General features: G+C 44.9%; 2 protein-coding genes across 7 annotated transcripts in view; both read right to left on the minus strand.

Moving 5' to 3' along the window:
* Window positions 1-1,630: 1,630 nt before the first annotated feature.
* On the minus strand, window positions 1,631-4,608 carry TAF9B (TATA-box binding protein associated factor 9b). The gene is made up of 7 exons (XM_003208278.4): window positions 4,465-4,608; window positions 4,313-4,394; window positions 4,100-4,236; window positions 3,910-4,044; window positions 2,726-2,807; window positions 2,358-2,471; window positions 1,631-1,964 (listed from the first exon to the last, which is right to left on the minus strand). Exons 1-7 carry the CDS (start codon window positions 4,606-4,608, stop codon window positions 1,798-1,800), a joined length of 861 nt encoding a protein of 286 aa, XP_003208326.2. The 3' UTR covers window positions 1,631-1,797.
* A 3,324-nt stretch (window positions 4,609-7,932) lies between these two features.
* LOC100539152 (fibronectin type-III domain-containing protein 3a-like) overlaps window positions 7,933-24,012 on the minus strand; it is a 37,456-nt gene continuing 21,376 nt past the window's right edge. For all 6 annotated transcript variants that reach the window (XM_085230939.1, XM_085230938.1, XM_085230934.1 and 3 more), the window contains 21 exons: window positions 23,670-23,942; window positions 22,199-22,254; window positions 20,913-21,067; window positions 20,589-20,648; window positions 19,808-19,946; window positions 18,887-18,940; window positions 18,094-18,215; window positions 17,834-18,008; window positions 16,954-17,040; window positions 16,598-16,736; window positions 16,170-16,238; window positions 15,828-15,946; window positions 15,628-15,733; window positions 14,865-15,040; window positions 14,118-14,231; window positions 13,643-13,792; window positions 13,049-13,329; window positions 12,255-12,467; window positions 11,411-11,577; window positions 11,066-11,187; window positions 7,933-10,515 (listed from right to left, as the gene is read on the minus strand). In XM_085230939.1, coding sequence (XP_085087065.1) covers window positions 10,198-10,515; window positions 11,066-11,187; window positions 11,411-11,577; window positions 12,255-12,467; window positions 13,049-13,329; window positions 13,643-13,792; window positions 14,118-14,231; window positions 14,865-15,040; window positions 15,628-15,733; window positions 15,828-15,946; window positions 16,170-16,238; window positions 16,598-16,736; window positions 16,954-17,040; window positions 17,834-18,008; window positions 18,094-18,215; window positions 18,887-18,940; window positions 19,808-19,946; window positions 20,589-20,648; window positions 20,913-21,067; window positions 22,199-22,254; window positions 23,670-23,942 — 3,095 coding nt within the window. In that variant the 3' untranslated portion in view covers window positions 7,933-10,197. The remainder of the gene's footprint in view (window positions 10,516-11,065; window positions 11,188-11,410; window positions 11,578-12,254; window positions 12,468-13,048; window positions 13,330-13,642; window positions 13,793-14,117; window positions 14,232-14,864; window positions 15,041-15,627; window positions 15,734-15,827; window positions 15,947-16,169; window positions 16,239-16,597; window positions 16,737-16,953; window positions 17,041-17,833; window positions 18,009-18,093; window positions 18,216-18,886; window positions 18,941-19,807; window positions 19,947-20,588; window positions 20,649-20,912; window positions 21,068-22,198; window positions 22,255-23,669; window positions 23,943-24,012) is intronic.

A 24,012-nucleotide genomic window follows, 5' to 3' on the forward strand; every position in this document is an offset into this window, starting at 1 on the left:
ACTATGTGAAATTCCATGTAGATACATAAATACATGCATACATTACACAAAATGAAGTGTGGGTGGGGAGTGAGTCTAAGAGGTCTATAAAAACAAGCTTTGTGTGAGAGATGCTTGACATATATTTAGATAATACAGTTTTATGTGTATATATATCACACCACATGCAACACTGTGAGTACAAATTAGTAAACAGTTTCTGTACAGCTAATGCATTATCTATTATACTTTCTATTGTAGGCATGAAAAATGGCATCTGAGATGGCAGAGCATAGAAATGTAGTCGTGCATTTATGCAGAAAGTGAGAGGGCATTCACACACACACACAGTATATGCATACATGTATATACATACATGTGGATGTATCACACAATTCTATGACATAATACAGAGTGTAGCACAGTCTGTAATTATAACCATTGCAATCAAGCATCATGTGGAGCCACCTATTACTATTTTATACTTACATAAATAAGAAAGGCTGTCTGAGCCTGGCTGCATGGCATCTCCATGGCTGTTGCTCTATTAAAGGTGACTGCAGGGGGGGGACAGGTAAAGCCATGTGTGTATACTTGCAAATAAACATTCTGCTTACATTGAAAAGTAGGTGTACGTGAGCACATATGCCCTTATTTACATATAAACTTACATTTTTTCTTATACAGAGTGAGTATATGTCAGAATGTGGCTGTGCAAGTATGTGGAGTAGATCTGCATGATGTCCTGTTACAGCCTGGGTGTTATGCAGCTCTACAGAGTACCTGAGATGGCACAGAGCTGCAGCAGGTGGGTATAACAGAAGTGAAACACAAATGTGTGTGTGAGAGAGCCCTGTACCCACACTGATAATATACAAGTTGCTTTAGAACATGCTCATGTGGCTGAATAAAGCCTTCATGTGCCTCTGAGGGGTGGAAAAATGGGGTGAAAATAGACCACACTTGTATTGCTGAGACCATTTTGTTCCTTTGGTCTTTAAACATAGAGAAACAAGTTGAACTTGTTCTTCTGTTTATTACAGCATTCCTGGGACCTTAAGATACAATAGAAGCATCTTCCAGCACATAAAGCCCCATATCAGACACCTGAAGGGCAGAACCACCTGCTTTGCCATGAGGACAGAAATGGTTTCCTCAATGCACACGTAAAATACAAGCTTGAGGAAGTGCCCACTGCTATAGAGCTCTTTGGAAATATGCAGAACAAGGGAGCTGGGAGCTGTTACCTCTTCCCTACCTGTTCCTGTCTATATTTCTCCTGTTAAAGAGAGCACCAGAACAGCACATGGAGAATAACGTATACAACCTCTGCAATCTAGAAGCTTTAAATGCATGTGGGGGTGGGGAAAAAAGTAGCCAAGATACTTCCCTCATCCAAGACTTCATTTTTTTATTATTTGATATGAAATTAATTAGCTGTTGTATTCTACACCACCCTGTTCTCTAAAAGTTGTGGGTTTTTTGGCACAGAACAGCACTATGAGCATCCAGCTCACCAGGCTGCAGGGAGATGGATTCTTCTCTGTGTGAAATAAGGCAACAGAAGAGATGTGAGGGCTGTACTCCAGTGACAGTCACCACTGCTGTGAAGTCCAAAAGCCATCAAAGACCAGACGAAAATGCAAATTGCTTTGTAGTTTTTCCACAGTTCAACCATCTCTTTCTCACTGTATACCCAACTGCATACTAACAGAGTCCTGACATGCTATTGAGTAGCTTAAAAAGAACACCTGGGGGAAAACACCCTTTCAGACTCAATATGAATCACTGAAGAACAGGAGGGATGGGGCAGCTTCCTCACAAATTATCGTAATCATCATCGTCCTCGTGCTTCCTTTTCAAGGGATTCGATTCATTTGCTGCATTCTGTGATGATACCATATTTGTAGTAATAAGAATGTTCTTTGGTCCAATTAATGAAGGATTAATTAGCACATTCTGAACTGTTGGAGTAGTCGGTGTGGCTGTAAAGATGAAAGAAAGAAGTCAGTAACTGAACATGTGGAAAAATGATTTTCGTACACTGAACCCCCAATCTCCACTGTGAAGCTGTCAGGGAGAGAGCAGAACTGTGAGGGAATGCAGAAGGGACAGTGAAGGGGGAAGGGAAACCTGTGCAACAGTGCGTGCTCTGATTGACATCCCTGTGCTACAGATGGGAACTAGAAGTAGGAGTTACCAGAATGACTGAAGAGACGAATGCTTGTCTCACATGAGGAGATGCAGGAGATTTATAATACCTAACACTGGAAGTGAAATAACTTCCCCCACTATTACTATAAATTCTTTTCTGCTAAAAAGAACACTGGGAAGTTGTGCAGAACTGAGAAATCATTGCTTGGTAGTTTGTCTCTTACCTGTCTTGACTGCTGCCTGAGAAGAGGGGATCTGGACAGTGAACCTCTGCCCAGTGAGCGACACCGGAGTGCCCACTTTTGTTGAAACAGACACTGTTTGTGCTGAAGGTGTTCCTAAATCCAAAACAATTCACTCAGAATACACAGGAACACACTGATACGCACTGTGATGTAGACTTACCAAAAGTTACAACAGTAGTTTTAAAATAAACTTACTTGTTTTTTTGGTGCTGCCGGTTCAGGTGCCAAATGCTAAGTTCGTGTGGCACCCACCATTACCAGCTCCCTAAGCACACTTTAAAAACACTTCTCAAGACTTTTTCCTTCACCAAATCACCATGGGAAACCCCCACCGAGCTGCTGCTTACCTAAGGTGGGTGTGCTGGGCCTGCTGCTCACAGCTCCGACGCTCAGGCGAGGGACTGTGATCCTTCCTGCAGAGGAGGCCACCTGAAAAGAGAGAACGCTCAGTTTAACATCGCATTCGGAATTAACAGCTCTTCACATGAAAGTGGGAAGTGGTTCCTCCCACAAGGCCACAGACAGCAATACTTTGTTAGACTGCAATCTGTGTTCCAGTACTGAAGTTCTCAGACTGTTTGTGGTGTGAATCCATGACCTGGAGAGCTTGTGGACAAAGACCTGCACAGAGCTGATCTGCCAGCAGCACGCAGGTCGGTCAAGTTAGCTTTTACAGGGGAGAATAACTACAACACTGATCCACAATGGCCCTTCTGCTCCTCATCTAGCACCAGGTCACATCCCTGTTGATACCAGCAATCTAACCTTAAGCCCAGTGTTTACAGTTCTTTCTTTAAAACACAGGAAAAAAGCCATGAACAGAGGCATTCAATACTATTCAGTAAGCAAAGTGAATCTTCTCCCTCTAAAACAGATTAAAAACTAAAACACCTTTTAGTATCTGTACCACCAAACACCTTACCTTATTTTTGCCTTTTCCAAGCGGATTGATAAGGCTCGTAAATTTTGCCGTAAGACTAAGAAGACTCATAGATGCTCTTTTTATACTATTTGTATTGGAAGTTAATCAGCAGTTAGCATACCCAGAAATCCTTAGAGACAATAACCACTTACTTTCAGCGTGCACAGGTCGGTACTCATAGAATCATACCATATACCAGCCTGAGTTGGAAGGGGTCTTAAAGATCAGGCTGCCCAGAGCCCCTCGGGCACCTCCAGGGATGGGCACCCCCAGCTCTGGGCAGCAGTGCAGGTCACCGCCCTCTGGGTAAGTGATTTTTCCCCTCACGTACTATATAAATCTCTCCCCTTTTAATTTAAAGCCATTCCCCTCTTGTCCTATCACCATCAGACTGTGTGAAAGTCACCCTCCTTCTGTTTATCAGCTCCCTTTAGGCAGCAGAAGGGCACAGCGATGCCTCCCTAGGGCTCTCCCTCCCCCAGGCCAAACATACCCAACTCTCAGCCTGTGTCCAGGGGAGAGGAGGCGCAGCCATCACACCCCCCTTCAGCAGCACTCCCTGCAAACGCAGCGTGCTCTCCGTGCCGCCAGCCCTGCCCAGCCCCTCACCTTCTTCTGCAGGGACTTCAGGCGGTAGTTGGGCGCTGTCAGGCAGTATCTGTCAGGGGGCAGCCTGGGCCCGGAGTAAGGTTTGATCAGCGGCAGCGGCGTCTGGTTCTTCTGCCTGGCGATGTCCAACAGGAACTGAACGCAGACCGTTACGCGCCCGCCCGCCCCGCCGCCCCCGGCCGTAACTCACATCGCGGGGCGGTGGGGACGTGAAGGACTGGTCGGTGCGGCACTGGATCGCCAACCTCACGTCGTCCGCGTCCACGCTGGACTTCTTGGCGTGGCTGGAGTAAATCTTCGCGTCCTCCAGGATCGTGGTCACGTACCCTGCGGAAAGAGGCGCTGGGCTCAAACCCTCCCCGCCCGGCCGGGCCCGGCCGCCCCGCAGCGCCGCCCCGCTCACTGTAGGCGAACTCCAGCATCTGGTTGATGACGCGCGGCTCGTACTCCGTGATGCCCATATCCTTCAGGATCTGCGCCATCACCTGCGGGGATACGCGCACCGTCAGTTCGGCCCGGCCCGGCCCGATTCGGCCCCGCGGTCCCGCACCGTACCTGCGCATCTTTGGGAGCGCTCTTGGGGGACGCCATCTTGGACGGCTCCATCGCTTCCGCCTCCTCGGGGAGGCCGCTTCCGGTTGCGTCATCAGGGGGCGGGAGCGCCGCTGCGGCGGCCGGAAGCGCGGGAGGCGTTGCCATGGAGACGCGGCCTCGTTGTGGGGAGGGAGGGAGCGCGGCTTGCCGCATCGCAGGGACCGCCGCTTTCCTTCTGTTCAACACACAGTGTAGTGCTGCAGGATCGGTTCTTTTCACATAAATACGTCGGTGGAGAAAAGCAATGGCCACGGCAGCACCCCCTTCGGGGCCGTGCTGAGCACAGAATCATAGAATCACAAGGTTGGAAAGGACCTACAAGATCACCCAGTCCATCCGCCCTCCCACCACCACAAGCACTAAGCCAGATCTCGCAGCTCCTCATCCAGGCGCCTCTTGAACACTGCCAGGGACGGCGACTCCACCACCTCCCTGTGCAGCCATTCCAGTGCCTGACCACTGAGAGAAAAGTTCTTCCTCATGTCTAACCTAAACCTCCTCTGCTACAACTTGTGGCCATTTCCTCGGGTCCTGTTTGTTGCCTGGGAGAAGAGGCCAAACCCCTCCTCATCACAGCCTCCCTTCAGGAAGTTGTAGAGAGCAGTGAGGTCTCCTCTGAGCCTCCTCTTCTCCAAGCTAAACAATTCCAGCTCCCTCAGCCGCTCCTCATAAGCCTTGTGCTCCAGACAGCGACTGATCCCTGCAGCCTGAAGGAGCCCAAGGACGGCCCATCCCACACAGATTCCAACTGAGCCCCACATCTGAATAGAGACAAACAGCCACTGTGACCCTACTGTGATCCCACAGGTCTGCACTGCCATGCACAGCAAAGCCTTCCTCAGGTTCTCATCCCCACAGAGAACATTTCATAGAATCACAGAACCATTAAGGCTGGGAAAAGACCTCTGAGATCACCACGTCCAATTAAGTGCCAATCTGTCCCCATTGTGCCCACCACACCTGGAAGCAGCAAACGCAACCTACACAGAGCTCTCAGCGCAGTCCTGCACACAGCAGTGAAACAACCCCAGCTGTGGGGCTGCAGCAGGAGGGGTTCCCCATCCCGGGGTTGTTGCCTGCATTGCAGAGCATTGCAGAGGGCAGAGGTGGCCCCGCGGGGCTCGAGGCGCTGGGAGCAGCACGTGTTGGTGCTGGACGTGCAGACAGCCAAGTGCTGCTGCTGAGCTCTTTGGCTAGAAGTGCTGCAGTGCTTTGGTCCAAGTCATTTGACTTTCATGAGTCATAGAATATTACACAAAAACATCCTGCAAGGAGGGAACGGAGGATGAATTCCAGACACTGACCTTAGACAACAAACAAAACCCACTTTTTCCTCTCGTCTTAGCATAGAGGAGGAGGGGAGCTTTTCCTCCGTGAACAGGACACAGGCTGGGGATTAGGGTGAGACTCAGCCTCAGCAGGCCATCTGCCAGCAGCACCTTTTATAAGAGGCAAGGCACTTCATACGGGTTTACTTCAGAGAGCAGCCGGAGGCCCTTTTGGACCCAGAGGCTCCATCCCTCCACTTGGCCTCAGAAGCTTCCCCCCCCGGCTCCTGTCCTCTGGCCATGCTATGAATGTCGGTGTTCAGCTCCCTCCGTGAGCACTCCTCCTGCTGCCTGAATAAAAGAGCAGTTGCTTCTCATCTCTGCCCAGACACTGAGGTTTCTTTCAGAGTTAGAAAGCAGGAAATCAGGTCACAGTGTGGCCAGGCCGAGCACTGCCTCCTCCGATTGCCTCCACTGAACCAGTGACATTCATCAGAGGTGACTCCCCAGGCTGGAAGCTATCTGCTTAGACACTGTGCAGCCCACAGCCCACAGCCCACAGCCCACCCTGGCTCTGCTGTTTAAATTCTGACCAGCACAGCGCAGGTGTTGAGATTTCTAAAGGATTTTTAGAAGTGCTTAAGGTGCAGCAAAAAGTGCAGCCTTCACATGTAGGCAGTGCTTCAATCTCTTGGAAATGACAGCAGAAATCCTGCTAATGTTAAACGCAAGGCTCTGTCAACATAATGCAGTGACTGTGTTCAGCACTGACCTTTCAAGCCCAAATCCCACACTATTTGGCTATGCAAAATGCTGGGTTTTGGACAGTCTTTCAGACACAAGAGCTGTAAAGAGTAAAGCTCCAAGGAAGATGGATGAGGTTTCTTTCATACCAGGCATCCTGCTCACTTCATCCAGGGCTAGGGAGGAATTCCTGAAGAGCGTGGCAGGACTCACCCTGCTGCAAGCTGAGCAGTGAGAGCAGCATCTCGGATGCTGAGCTGAGCGCCATTAACCCACTGCTCCCTAGAGACTTCCCTTGTTTTCTCTGGCACTGATCCCATTTCCCTTCGCCTCCCCTACCCTGGTGCTTCCAGCTCGCAATCTCTGATCTTTTCTGAAGTGGAAAGTAAATCAGAGCTCAATGGCAGGCTGTCTCATTCTGAAGACTGATGTTCAAATAAAGGCTTTTCCATCCTAACTTAATACAGCCACTAGAAATTTATCACCCCATGGCATCTGCTGGGGAAGAGCTCAAGTGGGAAAGGCCCTAAATAAACACAGAATGATGGAAAACTGTGAAACTGGTCCAAACGGGCTTGTTCATTTTCTACTATCAAAGGATAAAACAGTTCTATCTGTGACTGCAGGCACTCTTTGCAGGCTAAGGAGGAAAGCAAAGTGAAGTGATTTAGTGCAGCGCCATTAGCAGCACACAGGGAGGAAAGGATGGATCACTGCACAATGGGCAGCATGGGAGACAGCCACAAAAACTCAGCTCTAGCTGCTGTCCTCAGAAACTGTGCTCACGAATCTGGTCAGCCCTGCCCTCTCCTTATGGGACGGATGTGGGAACGGCCTTCTGGAAGAGTCATCTGCTTGCAAAGCCACAGAGCTCCTGTTCTACCCTTCCCAAGGGCCGAGGTGCAGCCTGTCTTCAACCACCCGCTGCTCAGCACCAGCTCTGGTCCATGCCCTGCCACAGCCCCCGAGGAAGAGGGACTGCAAAGTTCTGAGCTCATCTGCTGGACAGGACTTACTGCCACAGGATCACCAGAGCACTGCTGGCTGCGTCACGTCATGGAGCCCAGAGCCCAGGTTCTGTGGGTTCTGTGCCCGGCGCCAATGCAGCCTGAAGGCAGCCACTCTGAGTCCTGAAGGCAGAACAAAAAGCCACACGTTAAGGAACAAACTGAAACCTACGCACCGTTGGTGGCACGAGACAAAACGTAAGCAGTGACAGAAGGGTGAGGGCACAACTCCTTTCCTAACAGCCCTCCGGGACACCTACCTTTACCTTTTCTTCCAGAAAGAGCTGCATAAATTCAGTTCAGTGACACTCAGCATGATACCACGTTCCTTCAGCTTCAATTACACGCTTCAGAAGCGACTGCTCCCAGACAAGGACAAAGCCCACAAGAAACACACAACCACCCTACGGTCAAATCTGAATACATTCGTATTATTTATTGGCTGTATTAAATATATTATCTATTTGATAGTTACAATTTAGTAATACAATGCATGGCAGCTTTAACATAGAGATACCTCAGAATTACAATACAGAAGAAATGAAGATACCTAACACATTAATGCCACTAGGGTGTATCGTTCTGGAATGGATAAGAGCTGATGTCCGTCTGCACTGCGGGAGGCTCTCCGGTACATCTGCAAACATTGAGTACTTCGTGGCAATTACAGAAGAACTTTTACTTTTTCAGGAGTCGTCCCTTGTTAGTATTTACTTTGCAATCCTAATTTACCTTTTAAAATCATCAGAAATAGCATTGCGAATTAACCTCTACAAACTTCGTTCTAAGAGTTAAAAGAAGTAACCCTTTGGCAACAGAGATTTGCTGAAGGCGGTCGTATTTGCTAAAAGTAGACTATAAAGAGGAACAGAGACAGACTGTAAACTCTTCTGCAAACTAAAGACACTAAGATCTGTATAAAACTCTTTCCAAAAGCGGAGGGAGAGATTTCTAGGATATAATAAATGATTAACTTAAAGTTCTGCTACAAGTAGAACAATACATTCAAACATACATTTTTCCAGGACTTTTAATCAAAATAAATAGAGTACAAAATGAAGAGTACATTTTGAAAAGATTAATTTCAGATTGCACCATAAATCTACTTTTACGAGTATTAAGCGATACTATGTCATAATTTAGGTTCTCCACATCTGAAATACAACACAATGCCTCGAACTACAACGCAACATTATTCATCAACTGCCATAGGAGAAAGACCCTTAAAGTGATTAATTACTGGCAATCCTTAGCCTGCAGCACTAGCACATCCAGCACCCCACGTACAAGTGCCTTGTTCTGGTGGGTATAGTGTGATAACCCTCTCTCGACCTTTCTATGCCACATCCCACGCTGTTGGGAAGCCCCATCCTGAAACGCCTTCTGAACTTGCGAGCTCCAGCTTTCAAACCCTTTGGCACAGAGGAGACAGCTGTCAGATTCACCCGTAGGCATTCGCAAGCAGAAGTAACGAGAAGGGCAGATGTAGTGCACAGTGCCCACCCCAAATCCCCCCCGACAAACAGGACACGTCTCAGAGAAGCTCATAGCAGGCTGAACATTCCCATCTAGGAAACAACGGAATGTGAAGCTGCTACCACCGGGATAGCGAGTCGGTTAAAACATTGTACAAATGTTAGCTAAAAAGAGTTCTTTCACGTACAATTTGATCATTCGGGTTACGTAAGAAGGGCATCCAAAAGCAGTCTGAAGTTTCATTTTTTAGGTTAATAATAGTACAAAAAACATTTGCTCAGTTTGAGCCAAATAGTGTAACATTTATCATAAATGCACTCTTTCTCCTTAAAGACAATACCTGTGCTTTTCTGGAAACGCTGCAAAGATTTCATCCAAAGCACAGGAAATTACTTTTCTCTCAGGCACTGAGAGTGAAATGTGGATTGGGCCAACAGCTGCTCACCACCAGCAGGAAGCACTGCGTTCACAAGTGTGCAATGCAGAGGGGCCTTTCCTGCACTGCTCTACCCGAACGCAGCTGCTGCACGGACGTGGCATCCTGCTAACATTGTGTCTAAGCATCTCGATTCAAACCCTACAAACGCTGGCACCCGCTACTTTAAACGCTCGAAATGATTATTACTGAATCCAAAATATTAAGATAACTGTAAAGTAGTAATATCACTAAGTCAAAGTCAATATTCTGCTTTCCTTCTACAGTATATTAAACGTGGTATGCTCTAGTAATGTTCTGCAATACAGTACTGCTCTAAGCTTAAGCATTTGTGCTGCTGTACGTCACGTATACCAAACTGCGACGATGCCTGGTTACACACTGCTGATGGGCTGCCACTGCTCTGGCTGTACTTGGAAAGGACTTGTTCTAATAACGCCGTCCCCCTCCGGCTGCCCAAGGGGCCTCGTGTGAATTCAGAGAGAGCAGAGGTGCACACACACACCCCCGTGTGCACAATAAGGCAGTTTGTGCTGTTTTCTTAACAGCTAACCCTGATTACAGAGGACAAAGGATTACCCCTTCTACAAGAAATCTGTGTTCAGTATTTGGAAAGGATCTGCCGACCCAGCCTCGCTGTCAGCCAGCAGCAGGGCGGAAATGCGCATATCCACACATTACCAGCTAGGATTTCAATTAGAACTAACCATAAATACCCGAAATAGCTTCTGTACAAAAAGCTGAGCGCCGAGTGGGTTCTTGTCTACTTGATCACAAAGTACTGAATAACGACAGCAAATAAAATGGCGACCACTGCGAACCCGCAGAGCAGAACGATGGCGATGAAGCGCTCCTCATGCAACGTCTTCTTACTGTCTGCCAGCTCCGTGGGCACGGCGGCACACTGCGACTCCAGCTCCTGCTTCTGAGATGAGAACACTGCACTGGGGCTGTAAGGTCCATACAGTTCTTGGGATCCAGCAGCGTCCTGGGACTGACGGCCAGCGCAGACTCTGATCCGGTATTCGCAGTTTGTCTGCAGGCCTGTGAGACGGAAGGAAGTCTCTGGTCCCTTGTACACCTGGTCAGCACAAGGAGAAAGAGAAGCACTCTAAACAGGATTCGTCTTACAAACTGCCTTTGCAGCCATTTGCTCTGACAGTACAAGCAAAGCGTCCGCACAGATCTGAAACACTGTGTTTGCTTAACAGATTGTATCTGCATAAGTGCTTCTACTTGAAAGGAAGAGCAGAAGCAGCAGGAATTTGCCTGCTGACGAAAACAACGAGCTGAAGAAAATGTACAGTTGTGCAACCTGTGTCAGGCTTGAGAAGAGCACTCCAAAAAGCCTGCCCACCCTTCCCTGCCGGGACAGACATCTGTAGTGATGCTCCTTCCATGCAGTGTGACTAACAGCAAACAACTGGTATGAAACATTCAAACTACTGCTGCTGCTTGGAGACCTACTGCTCTCACCTGAGCTGAGCAGGGGAGGATGTGCTTTGGAATTACTTAAGAATTTAAAACGTTATCAGATTCGTTAAAAAAACCCAAACAATTCAAGAGGAAAATGTTGGCAATCCTTTTTACAGGTAAAAAGCCTTGAGTTCATTTTGTGAAACAGAAGGTACCTGATCAAACTCTCTCCCAGCAGCAAGCTGGAGGATGTAAACAATGGAATCTCCTTTCATCGGCTGTAAAGGTTCCCATGTGATTTCATAAGTGTTTTCTTCCAGCTGATTTGCTTTGGGTGCTAGAAGAGAAGCAATTTGTTGGTAGATTAGAAAACAGTCTGTACGAGCATTCTTTCTTCTTCCATTGGAAGGAAGAAGCCAAAAATCACCAGTGACAGTCATTCATATTCATAGTTTCCTTGCTTAAAATAATCCTTTAGTTTGCACATGTTCCATTTTACTGGGAAAGTGGGTTTTTAGCATCCACCACATACATGGCTCACTGAGGTCTCTGACGCTCACCTTTAAGAGATGCAGGGGGAGACTTGGTTGTAGTGAAAGCGTAAACGTCAGAAAACTCTCCCTCTCCAGCATCGTTGTATGCCTGGATTTTGAAATAGTACGTGGTGGATTCACTGAGCCGCTGTACTTTGTAAGTATGACATGGACCACTATAAACTGTAACAAACCTGGAAGGAAAAGCACGACACGTACAAGTCAGAAGTATTCAGGGATCACTAAGTGGAATGTGTGCACAGAAATGCTGACAGTGCACTCCTTGTGCCCCAGCATCACACACACGTGCTGTGCACAGCAGGCAGCTGAGCACTGCTTTTGTGACCAGCGGTTCCTTGCGTGCACTCCTCAGCAGCACACACCACCCATGCTGCTTCCAGACTTCATTTATATTCCCCAGGCATTCATTAAACTGGCAGGGCACTGAGCTACAGCACCCCACAGAAAATACACGGCCAAACTCTGGGTTTCAATGAAGAGAACCACCCCTGTGTATGCTAGGTTTGTTTGTAACTGCAAGTCAAGAACAGCTGTGTGCCTGTATGCAAACTGGACTTCATTTCAGGACTTTCAAGAAATACAAAAGCTGACAAGGCTGTCAGACAGTGATGTGTTATTAGCTGAGCAGTAAATAGGATTTACTCTTTACAAGTACCTACAAGCACAGCAGCTATTCGCAGCACTTCTATAGTTGAAAATGGGATGCCAAAATTCAAATAAAGCAGGAACATTTGGGAGGTCCAAGCAACTCACTGGTGCAAAGATAGGTGAGAATAGTTAAAAGGCCTTAAAAAACCTGACACAAAGTTTTAATGCGACAAGAATATCCTCAGTGTTCCACTTATCTTACCTGCCAAACCTGTCCTCCATCTGCAAGTTGAACTGTGTAGGGTTGGTAATTAAAGCTCTGCTAGGACCTTCACCCCATTTAAGTTTAAGGCTCTGGTAGCTGAAGACCACACATTCAAGGTGAGGAGGGTCAGGAGGTAGTGGTTTTGTTTTGGCTTTAATGGAATGACTGAAAGGACCAACTCCAAAGCTGTTGATGGCCTGTATTCTCACCCTAGAAACATGAGGAGAAGAGCTATATGGTTATTACTGGGCCCTGAAAAATGCTAGGTAATCAGAGTTAAAATCTGTAAAGAATATAACTACGAACAATAAAGGAATTAAAATGCAGTTAAAAGTTAAAAATAATCTATTTCAAAACAAGTGAAAATTACTGCAATTTCAACCTAATAAAACTTCAGCATTTCTCAGCATTGTTCAGGTCTGTTTACACTGTGAGCAAGAACCCAGCTTCTCCAAGGTGATGTTCAGCCAAGAGAGGGTCTCTACCCCTCTGCACACACACACTCTCTTTTGGTGATGTACCAATCATACCAAATAAGCAACCAGGAATTAAAAGAAGCCTAGAGCAAAGCCTTGGTTTGAGACCGAACAACGGTCCTAGTGCAGCAAGCTTCCTGCTCAATGTCAAGGCTTCAAGTCTTGGTATGACGATTTGTTCAGAGTTGCAGAGTGAACCGAGCAGATATTCTGTATGCTGAATGACATTACTACAGAGTTTAAAAAACTGCCCTCAAAGCTAGTGAACGAAAGCTGCTACAGATGCAGCTTCGAAAGAAAACTGGTAATTATTACCTGTAGAGAGTATCAGGCAGCAGATTCTCAAGAACGTGGCTTGTATTCCTTCCAACAGTTACAAGCTGCTTTTCCCCATATTCTATATTATATCCAGTGATCTCTGCCCCATGACAACACGGTTCTTCCCATTGAATTGCAAGGCACGTTGATAAAGGAAGAGAAACTTCCATTTGGTCTTCCTCCAGCAGCTGCAGTACGGACACGGCCGCAGGCACTGATGCAGGGGTTGTCACCACTCCAGCCTCTCCAAACAGCCCAACCCCAGCCACGTTCACAGCCTGGAAGGGACACCATGGATTGTGAACTGAATCCACACTTTTCTACTCAGTAATTTACCATGCTTCCTTCTGCATGCCATCACAAACATGGAAGAGCAAAGGAAACTGCCCAAATAAACTGCATACATGACAAAACACCTGGTATTTAATGCGATATCTTATTTTTAGATAGATGTTGCTAGGAGGGACTGGGGGGGGGAGGAGAGCCTTAATAAATGGCAGTACATAATTGCATTGATCCAGAACTGAAGTTTTTCTTCCACCTGTATCTACTTGCTCATTTGGTTACTAACACAAAAAAGGCTTTTCATACCTGTACACGACAATAATAGGTGGTTGCAGGTGTGAGACCCTTTACTTCATAGCTCTGGCAAGGGCCTGTGTAAATGACATGCATTGATCCTTCCACCTGTCCCCACTCCAGTCTGTATTCACTGATTTCTGCACCATTGCACGCAGGACTCTGCAGGTTTCAAGCAACAAATGACATGTTCATCATATAAGTATGGTCTCTCACTACACTGAACAGACATCAAAACAAGCACTGGGGTTGAAAAGCTGAGTTTGAGAGAACAGTCTGTCTTCTCAGATATGACACTCTGGCACTTTACTACTGCTAGTACAGCGCACCAAATCTACAGAAATAACACATGCCTCTACACAGAAATGTCCAACATACAGCACCCATACACTTGTCACTTCTTCCATTTCTGTGCCATCTGTATGCTAGCATGATTCTAAGAGCCACACAGTAATTTCTGTCTTGCTGAACAGCCGTTAGAACCTACCTCCCAGGAAACTGCAACACAAGTTGCATTTTTACAAGTGATCGTAGGTTTGCAGCACTGATCAGGGGGACCTGGAGCAGTAGAGATTTCTGCTTTGTCCGAGTGAGGACCAAACTGCAAAAAAAAAAAGTACATCTTCATGAGTACAGCAACAGAGTCAAACAAAAACTGACAGGCAAGCGTGTGAGCCGAAGGAAACAAATTATTTCTAACAATAAGGAAGCAAAAGGAAGATTTCCATGCTCATTTTCAGAGCACTGTTTTCAATTCCTTTCAGGCGGTTCAGAAGCTGGCCCTGTGCCTACAGGTTCCTATAAGCCTCCCACTCCTGCAGTTGTGTCACTCCTCCTTTCCCCATGGTCAGAATCTCGCTTCCAGAAGCAGCTGGGTAGTGTTTCAGAAAGGCTTTTACACAACTAATGTTTACCCTAACCTCATTCAAACCTTGCATTGTTTGAACACACCCTCTCTGCACAATGCTATTCCCACTGCACCAATCTGTGAAGTCCACATAACTGTAAAATACAGGGCAATTTCTTAAGGCACAGACACCACGTGATTTCTACCGCCAGAAACGTAGGGTTTACTTGTTTTTCCTAATATATATATATACACACATATGAGAAATTCTGCTCTTCTCATGAAAATACGACAGAACACAAGCTACAAGTTACCATCAGGCTCTGAACCGGACAGCACCACCACCAGCCTTTGTGTAAAACCTGGCCCTGTGAGCAGGGCACTTACCCCGACCCTGTTTGCAGCCCGCAGCCAGAAGCAGTACGTTCTCCCCGGGAGCAGGTTGCTCACAGTGCACTCGGGTGCAGCACCCTGGTACACCTGTCTGCGCTCCTCCTGCTCTGAGTCTGCCATCTCTAAAACGTATTCTGTTATGTCAGATCCTCCATCTACAGGTGGTGGGCCTGCAAAATAAAAAGGGATTTCTTTCTATTCATTTCACTAAGTACGTTTTTTCTTCTAACTAGTTTCTACTTCTCAAGCCACAAATCAAGCTAGATGCATGCTAAAAATCAGGGTGCAGGTGCTCATTGCAGCTGAGCAGAACAACATCAAGTTTTTCTTTCCCCACAGGAACTGGTTTATTAGTTTAAGATAGCCTTTATCAGGTTCTTTCATAAACGACCATCAAAAAACAGTCTATCTTCACTGCTGCTCGCTTATCTCCTTTACTGAGATAAAAGTAATAAATAAAAATAAATAAAAGGAGGGTTGATTCTTAACTTGCCAATAATAATAATGAATGCATCAGTAACAAGGCAGCCAGAGAGCTCTCCTCAATGGAAGACACTCATTTAACTCGCTCCATATCATTGCAGACATGCATATCACAGCTGGTTTGCAAGTTGTTTTTTTTGTGTGTGTTTTTTTTTTAATACAAGTATCACCATGGGCAATATCACTTATATTCCTTTGATATTAAAACACTTACTTTATATAAATAGATATGTAAGTATTTTAAATGTGTCGAGCACATTTTTCAGGAGCTTACCCCACTGCAATGCAATCTCCTTGGGCTTCGCCTTGCCTGCCAGGCACGGAGTGGGACAGGGCCCCGGAGGAACAGCTGACGTCGTAACAGTCAGAATATCAGAAGCCTGCAGTAACACACATCATTTCAGTGGAAGCAAACAGTGCAATGAAACAGACCAAAATGTCTTTCTGAAGCAAATTCATCCTCCTTGCTCTCACCTGGCTCTCCCCACCTCTGCTGACACAATGAACTCTCACTCTGTACGAAGTCCCAGGCTTGAGATGATCACACACGTGCTCTCTCTGGGAACCGCTGTAGATGGTGTCCCATTTACTCCCTGCAGCAAAAAAAAAAACAGCCTATATACTGCAAAGCTTTTGCAAAAATCAACCTTGACAATTCCTGTACAGTTATTAATGATGAAGATAAAGCACAACACTCAATTTGAGGGACGAATTCGACAAAGAACAAAAACACGTGTGAGAAAAGAACAGCAATTGCTACAGCAACAGTGGTGAATCACCAGTTAGTACACAAGCTCAAATATGACAACTGCTTACCAATTACTGCTTCTGAGATCTCCAAAAAGTATTTAACAATGTCTGATCCTCCGTTATCTTTGGGTGGTTCTGAAAGAAAACATCACCTTAAAATAACTTACTGAAGATGTAAAGACAATGCATTACTTTGTTATCAGCTTCTTCAGGTAACATTTTAATCTGCTGTAGAATTAATTCAAGTGAAAAAAAACAATTCAAAAAGAAAACTGTGTACATACATACAGTCACAGTACATTTCACAGAACAATGTTTTTTTCTATTATTAATCATGAGGAAGAGGAGTACTATGCATTTCTCCTGCAATACCATTCCCTGCAGAGACAAGTGTTCAGCCTACAGGTTTGTCTCTGTGTTTTAATCTGCATTCCCAGGTGACTGCACATACACAGAGTGTGAGAACAACTCAAAGACAGTACTAACAAACCTACCCCATGCTACTTTCACACTGTGGGAATGGATCTTCCCCTTTGCAGCTGGTTTACTTGGTGGCCCAGGTTTGTCAGGTTTGGTGCTGTGTTCCACTACCTCACTTGGGCTGCTTTTTCCTTCGCTGTTGTAGGCAAAGAGCTGTTTCAGGAACAAATAGAACATGTAAGTGACTGGAAAGACTGATTTAATGATGGGTAATACACTGATGATTTACAAAACTCTTCCATGCAAAATGACAACAATTGCAGGTAAATTTCTCTACTCGCCATTGAAAGGGTCTTAGCTATAAGAAAATGCTAAAATCCCAGAAATGCATATGGTCATAATTAAATTAGTAACAAAACATAGTACAAACCCTAAACTTATAGGATGTACTCCTTCTAAGATTTCTTAAAGTGCACGAGAGTTCATCTCCGTTGTACTGTGGCTGGAAACCATAACCCTACAAAGAAGGAAAAACAAGAACAAAATGCAGTCACTAATTTTCCATGATAAAATGAAAAAGTAATTGGACAGTGAAGGAAAGAAAAGGACAACGTCCTTGCAAAATAAAATTTGGGAGGAGCAAAGGAAGGATAGGGCGTCCCTACGAAACAAGATAAAAGAAAAAGCTGAGAAGAAGAGTTTCAGTCCCAAGGATCTGGTTAAACAAACTCATCTTGCAAGTAGATGGCAGGAGATGCTGGCTTAGCACCTCGTGTACACCTTGATCGTTGGGCAGAATGAAGAGTGACAGACAGTTCCAGATGGACAAGAGAACAAACTCTGAATCCGGAGTACAAAGTATGTGTCAACAAAGGAAACGAGGGGCTGAACCACAGGGGGATGCTGACAGGAGAATGGAGAAAATGTGAACCTCGGGCACCTCAGCCAATGGGGAAAGGGCTCACTAGTGTCGGGGGACAGGGATAACAGAGGGGCTGTGTGTCCCCCAGAAATGTGGGAGACCCCACAGGGGCACACCCCAGTGGACTCTCCCTTTATTCAAATTAAGAAAGATGAAGACTGTCCTGAGTCTTTTTGGGTAAAGACGGTTGAACAAGCTTACTGGAGCAGAAATTTTTTTAACAGACAGATTGTTTCTCATTGTTCTTGTTGTTCTAGCTGGAACTTCATCGTTGTTTCATAAACGCATGCAGTGCTTGCCAATTTGGAAGTAAAACACTGGTTGAAATGTTTATTTATGCCCAACCGCGTATCGAGCTTTTGTAGACGTGAAAGAAAGCTGCACTTACAGAACCTTCTTCTTCCACGTCTAGAGTGTAAGTGAGGGAGTCTTCCGAGGACACTCCACTGGGTGGGCTCCACTGCAGGGCCAGCCAGGTCACTCCAGCTTCAACGAGCACGGGGGGTGGTGGGGCTGGGGGCACCATCCCAGCTGTGTAGTACGTCACCGTCTCACTGAACCCACTGCAAAAATGGTTTTTTGGGAAGTTAACAGTGGCACTGCGCAGCTGATGAGAAAGTGAACGGTACCACAAATTGTCTCCCTTACCTCATTCCAATATCGTTTTTAGCAGCCAGTCTAAGCGAGTATTTTGTGGAAGGAGAGAGTTTGGTAAGCTTATACTGCTTCAGGTGCCCGTAGTAGCACTCTTTGAAGGGTCCGTTCTTCCCCTTTAAAAAAGTGAGAACGACCTGAGCAACTTCTTGCACTCAGACTGCGTGCTCCCTGCTAAGGTCGTTTTCTTATCCCCTAACTTTTCCTAAATTTCACCGCATTAATTTAATAAAAACTAGATTAAAAAAAAAAACAACCAGTAAGTCCAAAGAATGAGAAAGCTACAGTCACCCACACCACGTTGAGCATGCCTGCCAGCAATCCTGAGCACTCCGGGTGCCAGGATCACATCTGATTGAGATGAGATGATTTTTTGGTGCTGGAGTTGTGACAAAATGGTAATAAATCACTGCAACTGAAAATAAACCACAAATTTGCAGTTTTTACCGTTTTGGGATATATTTCTGTAAGAAGTTCAGACTGGAGCAGTACTTGTGACAGCTACTGAAGGGAGAAGCCAAACACTTGATAAACAAAGGCCAGGAATTAACGCTGCTCTGACTGACAAGGACCACATGAGGACACCGAGCACAGCTCTCAGAGGACCTGAACGGATGGTCTGCTCCAGTGCTTCACTACTTCCAATGCATTCAAGATCTTTAACTGACTTAAAAACTGCCTCGGCAGTTGCACTGAAAATAGTGGATGAACCAAAGCAGAAAACTATTTTTAAAGTATAATTGGTCATTACATTGTTGGGTATTTTTTCCACTAGAAAAAGGCTTACCTCATCCCATTCTAAAAGAAAATTAGTTATTTTGGAACCGTTGTCATTTGAAGACTGAAAATAAAGAAACAGTGAAAAAAAGTTAGAATCAAACGGTTGAACATTTGCATCTTTTGCATATTAATACAACAACTGAGCGATCAAATGTATTTATAAATTCCAACTGCTGAAAAAGTCCGCAATAAGCACACAAAGCAGCTCTCTTCTTCCACAAACACGTGTGATAACCTGCAGCTCTGGGCACGTGCTCTGTAAAGTGAGCCAGAGAGGAGTGGGTAAAAGCCAGCAGCTCATTCCATCCCTCACTCGTGATGGCTCTCTGAACTGCTACATTAATATTTTGAGTTAATTGTGCTTTCTAGGAAATACAAATCAGGAACTTCCTAAGTGCAGATTATACAGATAATTTAACTGATATTATTCACCTATTAACCATTTTTTCCAGGTTTAAACAGCTGTTAGAAAAACATGGAATGATAATAAAACACAGTGACTGAATCTTCAGATTATACTGCATGTATTCAGAAGCCAGATTCAAAGGGCAATGTACAAACTAGAGAAAGAAATTCACTAGGAGCTGGTACGAGTAACTACCAGAATTATGGAATTATAACATTATCATCCAGAACCCCCACTTAAAAACATAAGTGCTCTATCTCCTTTCTTATAGTGCCAATTCAGAAGAGAACTTTCCCACCAAACAGTCCATACTTAAGAGAGTGCTGCTTCCAACTCCGTCATGCTGAAGCCATGTGCAAGAACTAAGCAAGCAACAAAGGAAGCAGGAAGAAGCGATCATGATTTCAGCCACCAGCCTTAACTGAGCAACTTACAAGCTAACATCTAAAACAAACACTACATTACAGGCAAAGCTAACGTAAGCACACTGTGTGCGAATGCACCAGTCTGCTTTCTGCTTACCTTCCACTGCAAACTCAGGCTGTTTTTGGTTCTATTAATTAGTTTCGGTGCAGCTGGACAATCTGGCTCACAGCTTTCCGTAGTGAAACTCACTAATTCTGAAACAGATTCCTTTATGGAACTGCTGGTTGCTGAAACTCTAAACAAAAGGACAACAAATTATGTTATCACGCCGGCACCTCAGAATCTAAGGAAAGGTTTATCAGCTTGAGAAATGCATTTAATTGTAAGCTGTTGTAACAGCAGCAGGACCAGAGCCTTTTGTTACTGCAGATCACTGATTCCAAAGCATTGCTCAGGAATGAAGAAACAAAACCTCATTTCATGATCTCACTTCAGTAACCGATGTTCACATCACAAACACCAGTATCCAAAAGAATTCTAAAATCATAGAATCACAGAATGGCCTGGGTTGCAAAGGACCGCAATGCTCATCCAGTTTCAACCCCCTGCTATGTGCAGGGTCGCCAACCAGCAGAGCAGGCTGCCCAGAGCCACATCCAGCCTGGCCTTGGATGCCTCTGGCCAGAAGATAACCCGATGTTTGTATTTTGGAGAAACAAGAGAGGAGAGGAGATAGCAGAACGCTGAAGAAAGAGAGGCGACATTTTTAGGGAGTTAGAAAATATGTGGAAACCAGCCACAGTAACATCCACAGCTGTGATGCTTCACGCACAGTATTCCTCAAGTTTTCTGCCACCACACCCTTCTGGTGAAGCCATGACGACTTTATAATTAGCAGATAAACAACAGCATTAAGCGTTCTGTTGCAGCAACATACCTGGCATGGTAATCAGTTGCTGGTCTGAGATCAGGAAGGGTAATTGTTAATTCCTCCCCACTATAAGAAGGGAAAAGAAGAAAAGTTACAGCTCTTCCTTATACTGTCAGGGATAAAAGCTTATTGAAAAGCAAAACCAAGTAGCGCACATTTAACTTTCAAGTTTTCCATTGTCCATGTAAGTCATACTGAAATTACTTAAACTTTATTGCATGTGAAGTAGGTAGGTCTGCAAGTCAACAAACAGCTCCTGATAAAGAGATCGCTGCTCGGTTAATGGTTTTAAACATCAGTATTGTGCTTAAAGGAAGAAACTAAACTTACACATAGACAGATTTAAATTTTCCATTTTTACCACTGTTGGATATTGCTACTTCAAATGTAAATGCTGCTGGACTATGACTATGGCTCTCTCCATTCTGTGAACTAACTGGGAGATTCCAGGACAGAACGGCTGATCTTGCTTGTATATCAGAAACCTATTAAAAGCATAAATAATGCAAGTAAGTTTGCTTTCTGTAATAAAAGGTATGTTAGTCAATAACACGGTGTTGCTAGTTTGCCCTTGAAGTTCCTCACGGGAGGAATTCTTTACCTTCGTAGTGGAAACATCAAGTCATTGTTTGAATTTAACACTATTTTGTTTTCACTTCTAAAATCACATTAAAGGATTTCCCTTACTTATAGGCACGTTACATCATCTCAGTGTATGAAGAGGAGCTTTGTATTTCACCTGCACTGTTTGCATCACTCATTTTGAGCAAATTTTCAGATCTGGAATCTTCAGCACTGGCACCAGGTCTGTGTTTAGGCACAGTCAGATGACCTCACTTTCTAAAGGCACTGCAACTTCACCACTTCATCTTAACATTCAACCAATAACCTGGGCAACAGCAAGATTTTAACTGCTCAAGACTAAACATCCTCTGTCTAAGCAAAATGTCTCTGACAAAATTCAATACAGCCTTCTGATGCCATTAAGTACAGATGTCAGAGGCACCAGTGAAAAAGCAACTGTAGAAAAGAATGGCTGGACAGCTAGAGCAGAAAAAACACAACCCATGCTTAACGTATCGATAGCACAAGGAAGAGTTCACTGAATGTGCTTGGGACCACAAATCAGTGCAGTTTTAGCCTCTGGATATTCAAATTCATGTTAGCAGATTCCAGTATCTTGAGCAGTGTGTAAATACTCAAATATTTGCTCCAATTTCTTAACGTAAAAAGATGAGCTGTTTCTGTAACTTCCATTCCCAGTACCTTACATCCTCCTCGCTAATTGAAGGCCGCTTCAAAGAGCTAGCAGGCTGTCACTACGTTAGCAGGCCCTCTGCTCTCCAGGCACTCAAGTCCTCATGCACACACACGACTCCATCAGCAGGTACAGCCCTGCCTTACAGGCTGGGAAGTGGAGTCATTCAGACTGCTTCAGTAAAAGCAGGTTCCTATATCACCGCTGCCCTCTCCCAGACATAAACCCTGGCAAGTAAAATACATTTTCTCTACTACAGAAATTAATAATGATTGAAAAGGAGATCGATGAGAAAGCTGTGTTATTTCACACCAAGCACGTGCCCAGAAAGTAATGGTATTTTAAAGGTGATACTTACTACTGGCTTGCCAATGCTCAAGTGGGTATCGTACTTCTTGGATTCCGTGTCAGATTCTGAAATTTCAAATACAAAACAGATTACAGAAAACCCCCAGAGTAAAAACCAGTCTGTTACAGAAATGCCACCACAAGATGGAGTGCTTTTCATTAAGAGCTTAACAATAGCACTTATTGTGCAAAGTTAGCTTCTCCTGTTTGTTTTGGCTGCGTGACGGTAAGAAACATGAACTATCCAAAACTAACAGCGTTACAAAAACCCTTTTAGTCCATCCTGCACAAAGGGGATATTTTCCCAATCTGAGCAGAAGCAGGTTTTCTTTGATAACACAAAAACATTCCTCCAAAAACGAAAGGTGTTAAAAAATGACAGCAAGACCTTATCTTGCTATCGTATGTGCTGGTCCCTGAATTTCCACTGTAAGCCGCTTGCTCTGGGTATAATTTGGAAGAAGCCTGATGATCAAAATTGCATACTGGCACTACCTGTGGGTATCAAAAGGTTTACACCTGCAGAATGAACCCTGGCTTGAAAATTGTCCACATCAAACAATTCTGGGTATTTTTCTCAAACATCTCTTGGCTGGTTTTTTTCTTCCTGAAAGTAAGTTTGCATTAAGACAAATCTCTAATCAACTATCTCTTTAGTCCCTGAAACAAGCTGGATAAGAACTTCCACCTCTGTTTACTTCCCCAGTCAGAGAGTCAGATATTTGTTTAATTTCTCTAAGCAAAGAGCTCAGTACAACAGTGACGCAGATGAGGACTGTCCCTTGCTGCCTAAAGAGATCATTTCCCTTAAGATACACACACAGCACTGAAGAGATGCAATTAATTTATAGAACCTTGATAAGAAACCAGGTGCACACCGGTGACAGTGTTCCAAACCAGCACAAAAGACACTGACACAAGGTATTTTAGTACATGCAAGTAAATAGCCATGAGCTATTAAAAACCTCAAACGTTCATTTCAGCAAAAATAATGTACTGCTCCAAACTGCAGCTGATCAAACAGCAACCTGTGAAGCCAGTTGCTCAAACCATCCTATTTCTTCGAGCCTCACATAACTCCTGTTTATCCAAAAAGTTAGGAAGGAATGACACCAGAAGTCACTTATGTGAGTACAACAATTCATCCTCACTTGGAACAGCGAGCAGACTCCCAGCTCAGAAAAGGAAGAAGAGCCACGAGAGGCCCAGACTTAAATCTTCCTAAACATCTCATTTGGTAAAACCTCAGATGATCAAAGTTGATACAACCAGTATTTCTACAGGATCACAAATAAATAAACGAACGACGAAAAATCCAAACACAGAAAAGCTGCATCAGGCTTTATTCCACCCCACGCAAATGGAGAAAATTCACAAATCCAATTTTTTGCAGAAACCACTTTGCACTGAATGCACAGCAGCTTCTAATGACCAAAGATGTGCTGCGTTGGTTCTCTGTTAACCTTTTTGAGGCAACCTACCTCCCATCTCTGCATCTGGACTGCCCTTTGTTTTTCCTATCTGCTTCTGCTTTAGCGGCCCTCCTGTCCCTTGCTGTCCCTTTCCATTTCCGTTCTGAACTGCTGCACTGGAAGAATTATTAACTTTATGCGGTGAAGACGGAGGACTGTTAAGCTTATTGTTAGTGTGACCGCTCGCTTGTCTGTCTTTTAGTCTTTTCTTCAGGTGTTCTTGCATTTTGAGACTCCTTTCATCTCGCTGGATAAAGTTTGTCCTTCCATGAGAACGAGGTTCTAGAAAGCAAAGGAAACACTGCTTTTGATCCCAAATTGACTTCACATTTGTTGTTGCTTTTTTCTGATT

Source organism: Meleagris gallopavo, chromosome 9 (genome assembly GCF_905368555.1).
Source record: "Meleagris gallopavo chromosome 9, MGAL_WU_HG_1.1, whole genome shotgun sequence".
In the NCBI taxonomy this organism is placed as follows: Eukaryota; Metazoa; Chordata; class Aves; order Galliformes; family Phasianidae; genus Meleagris; species Meleagris gallopavo.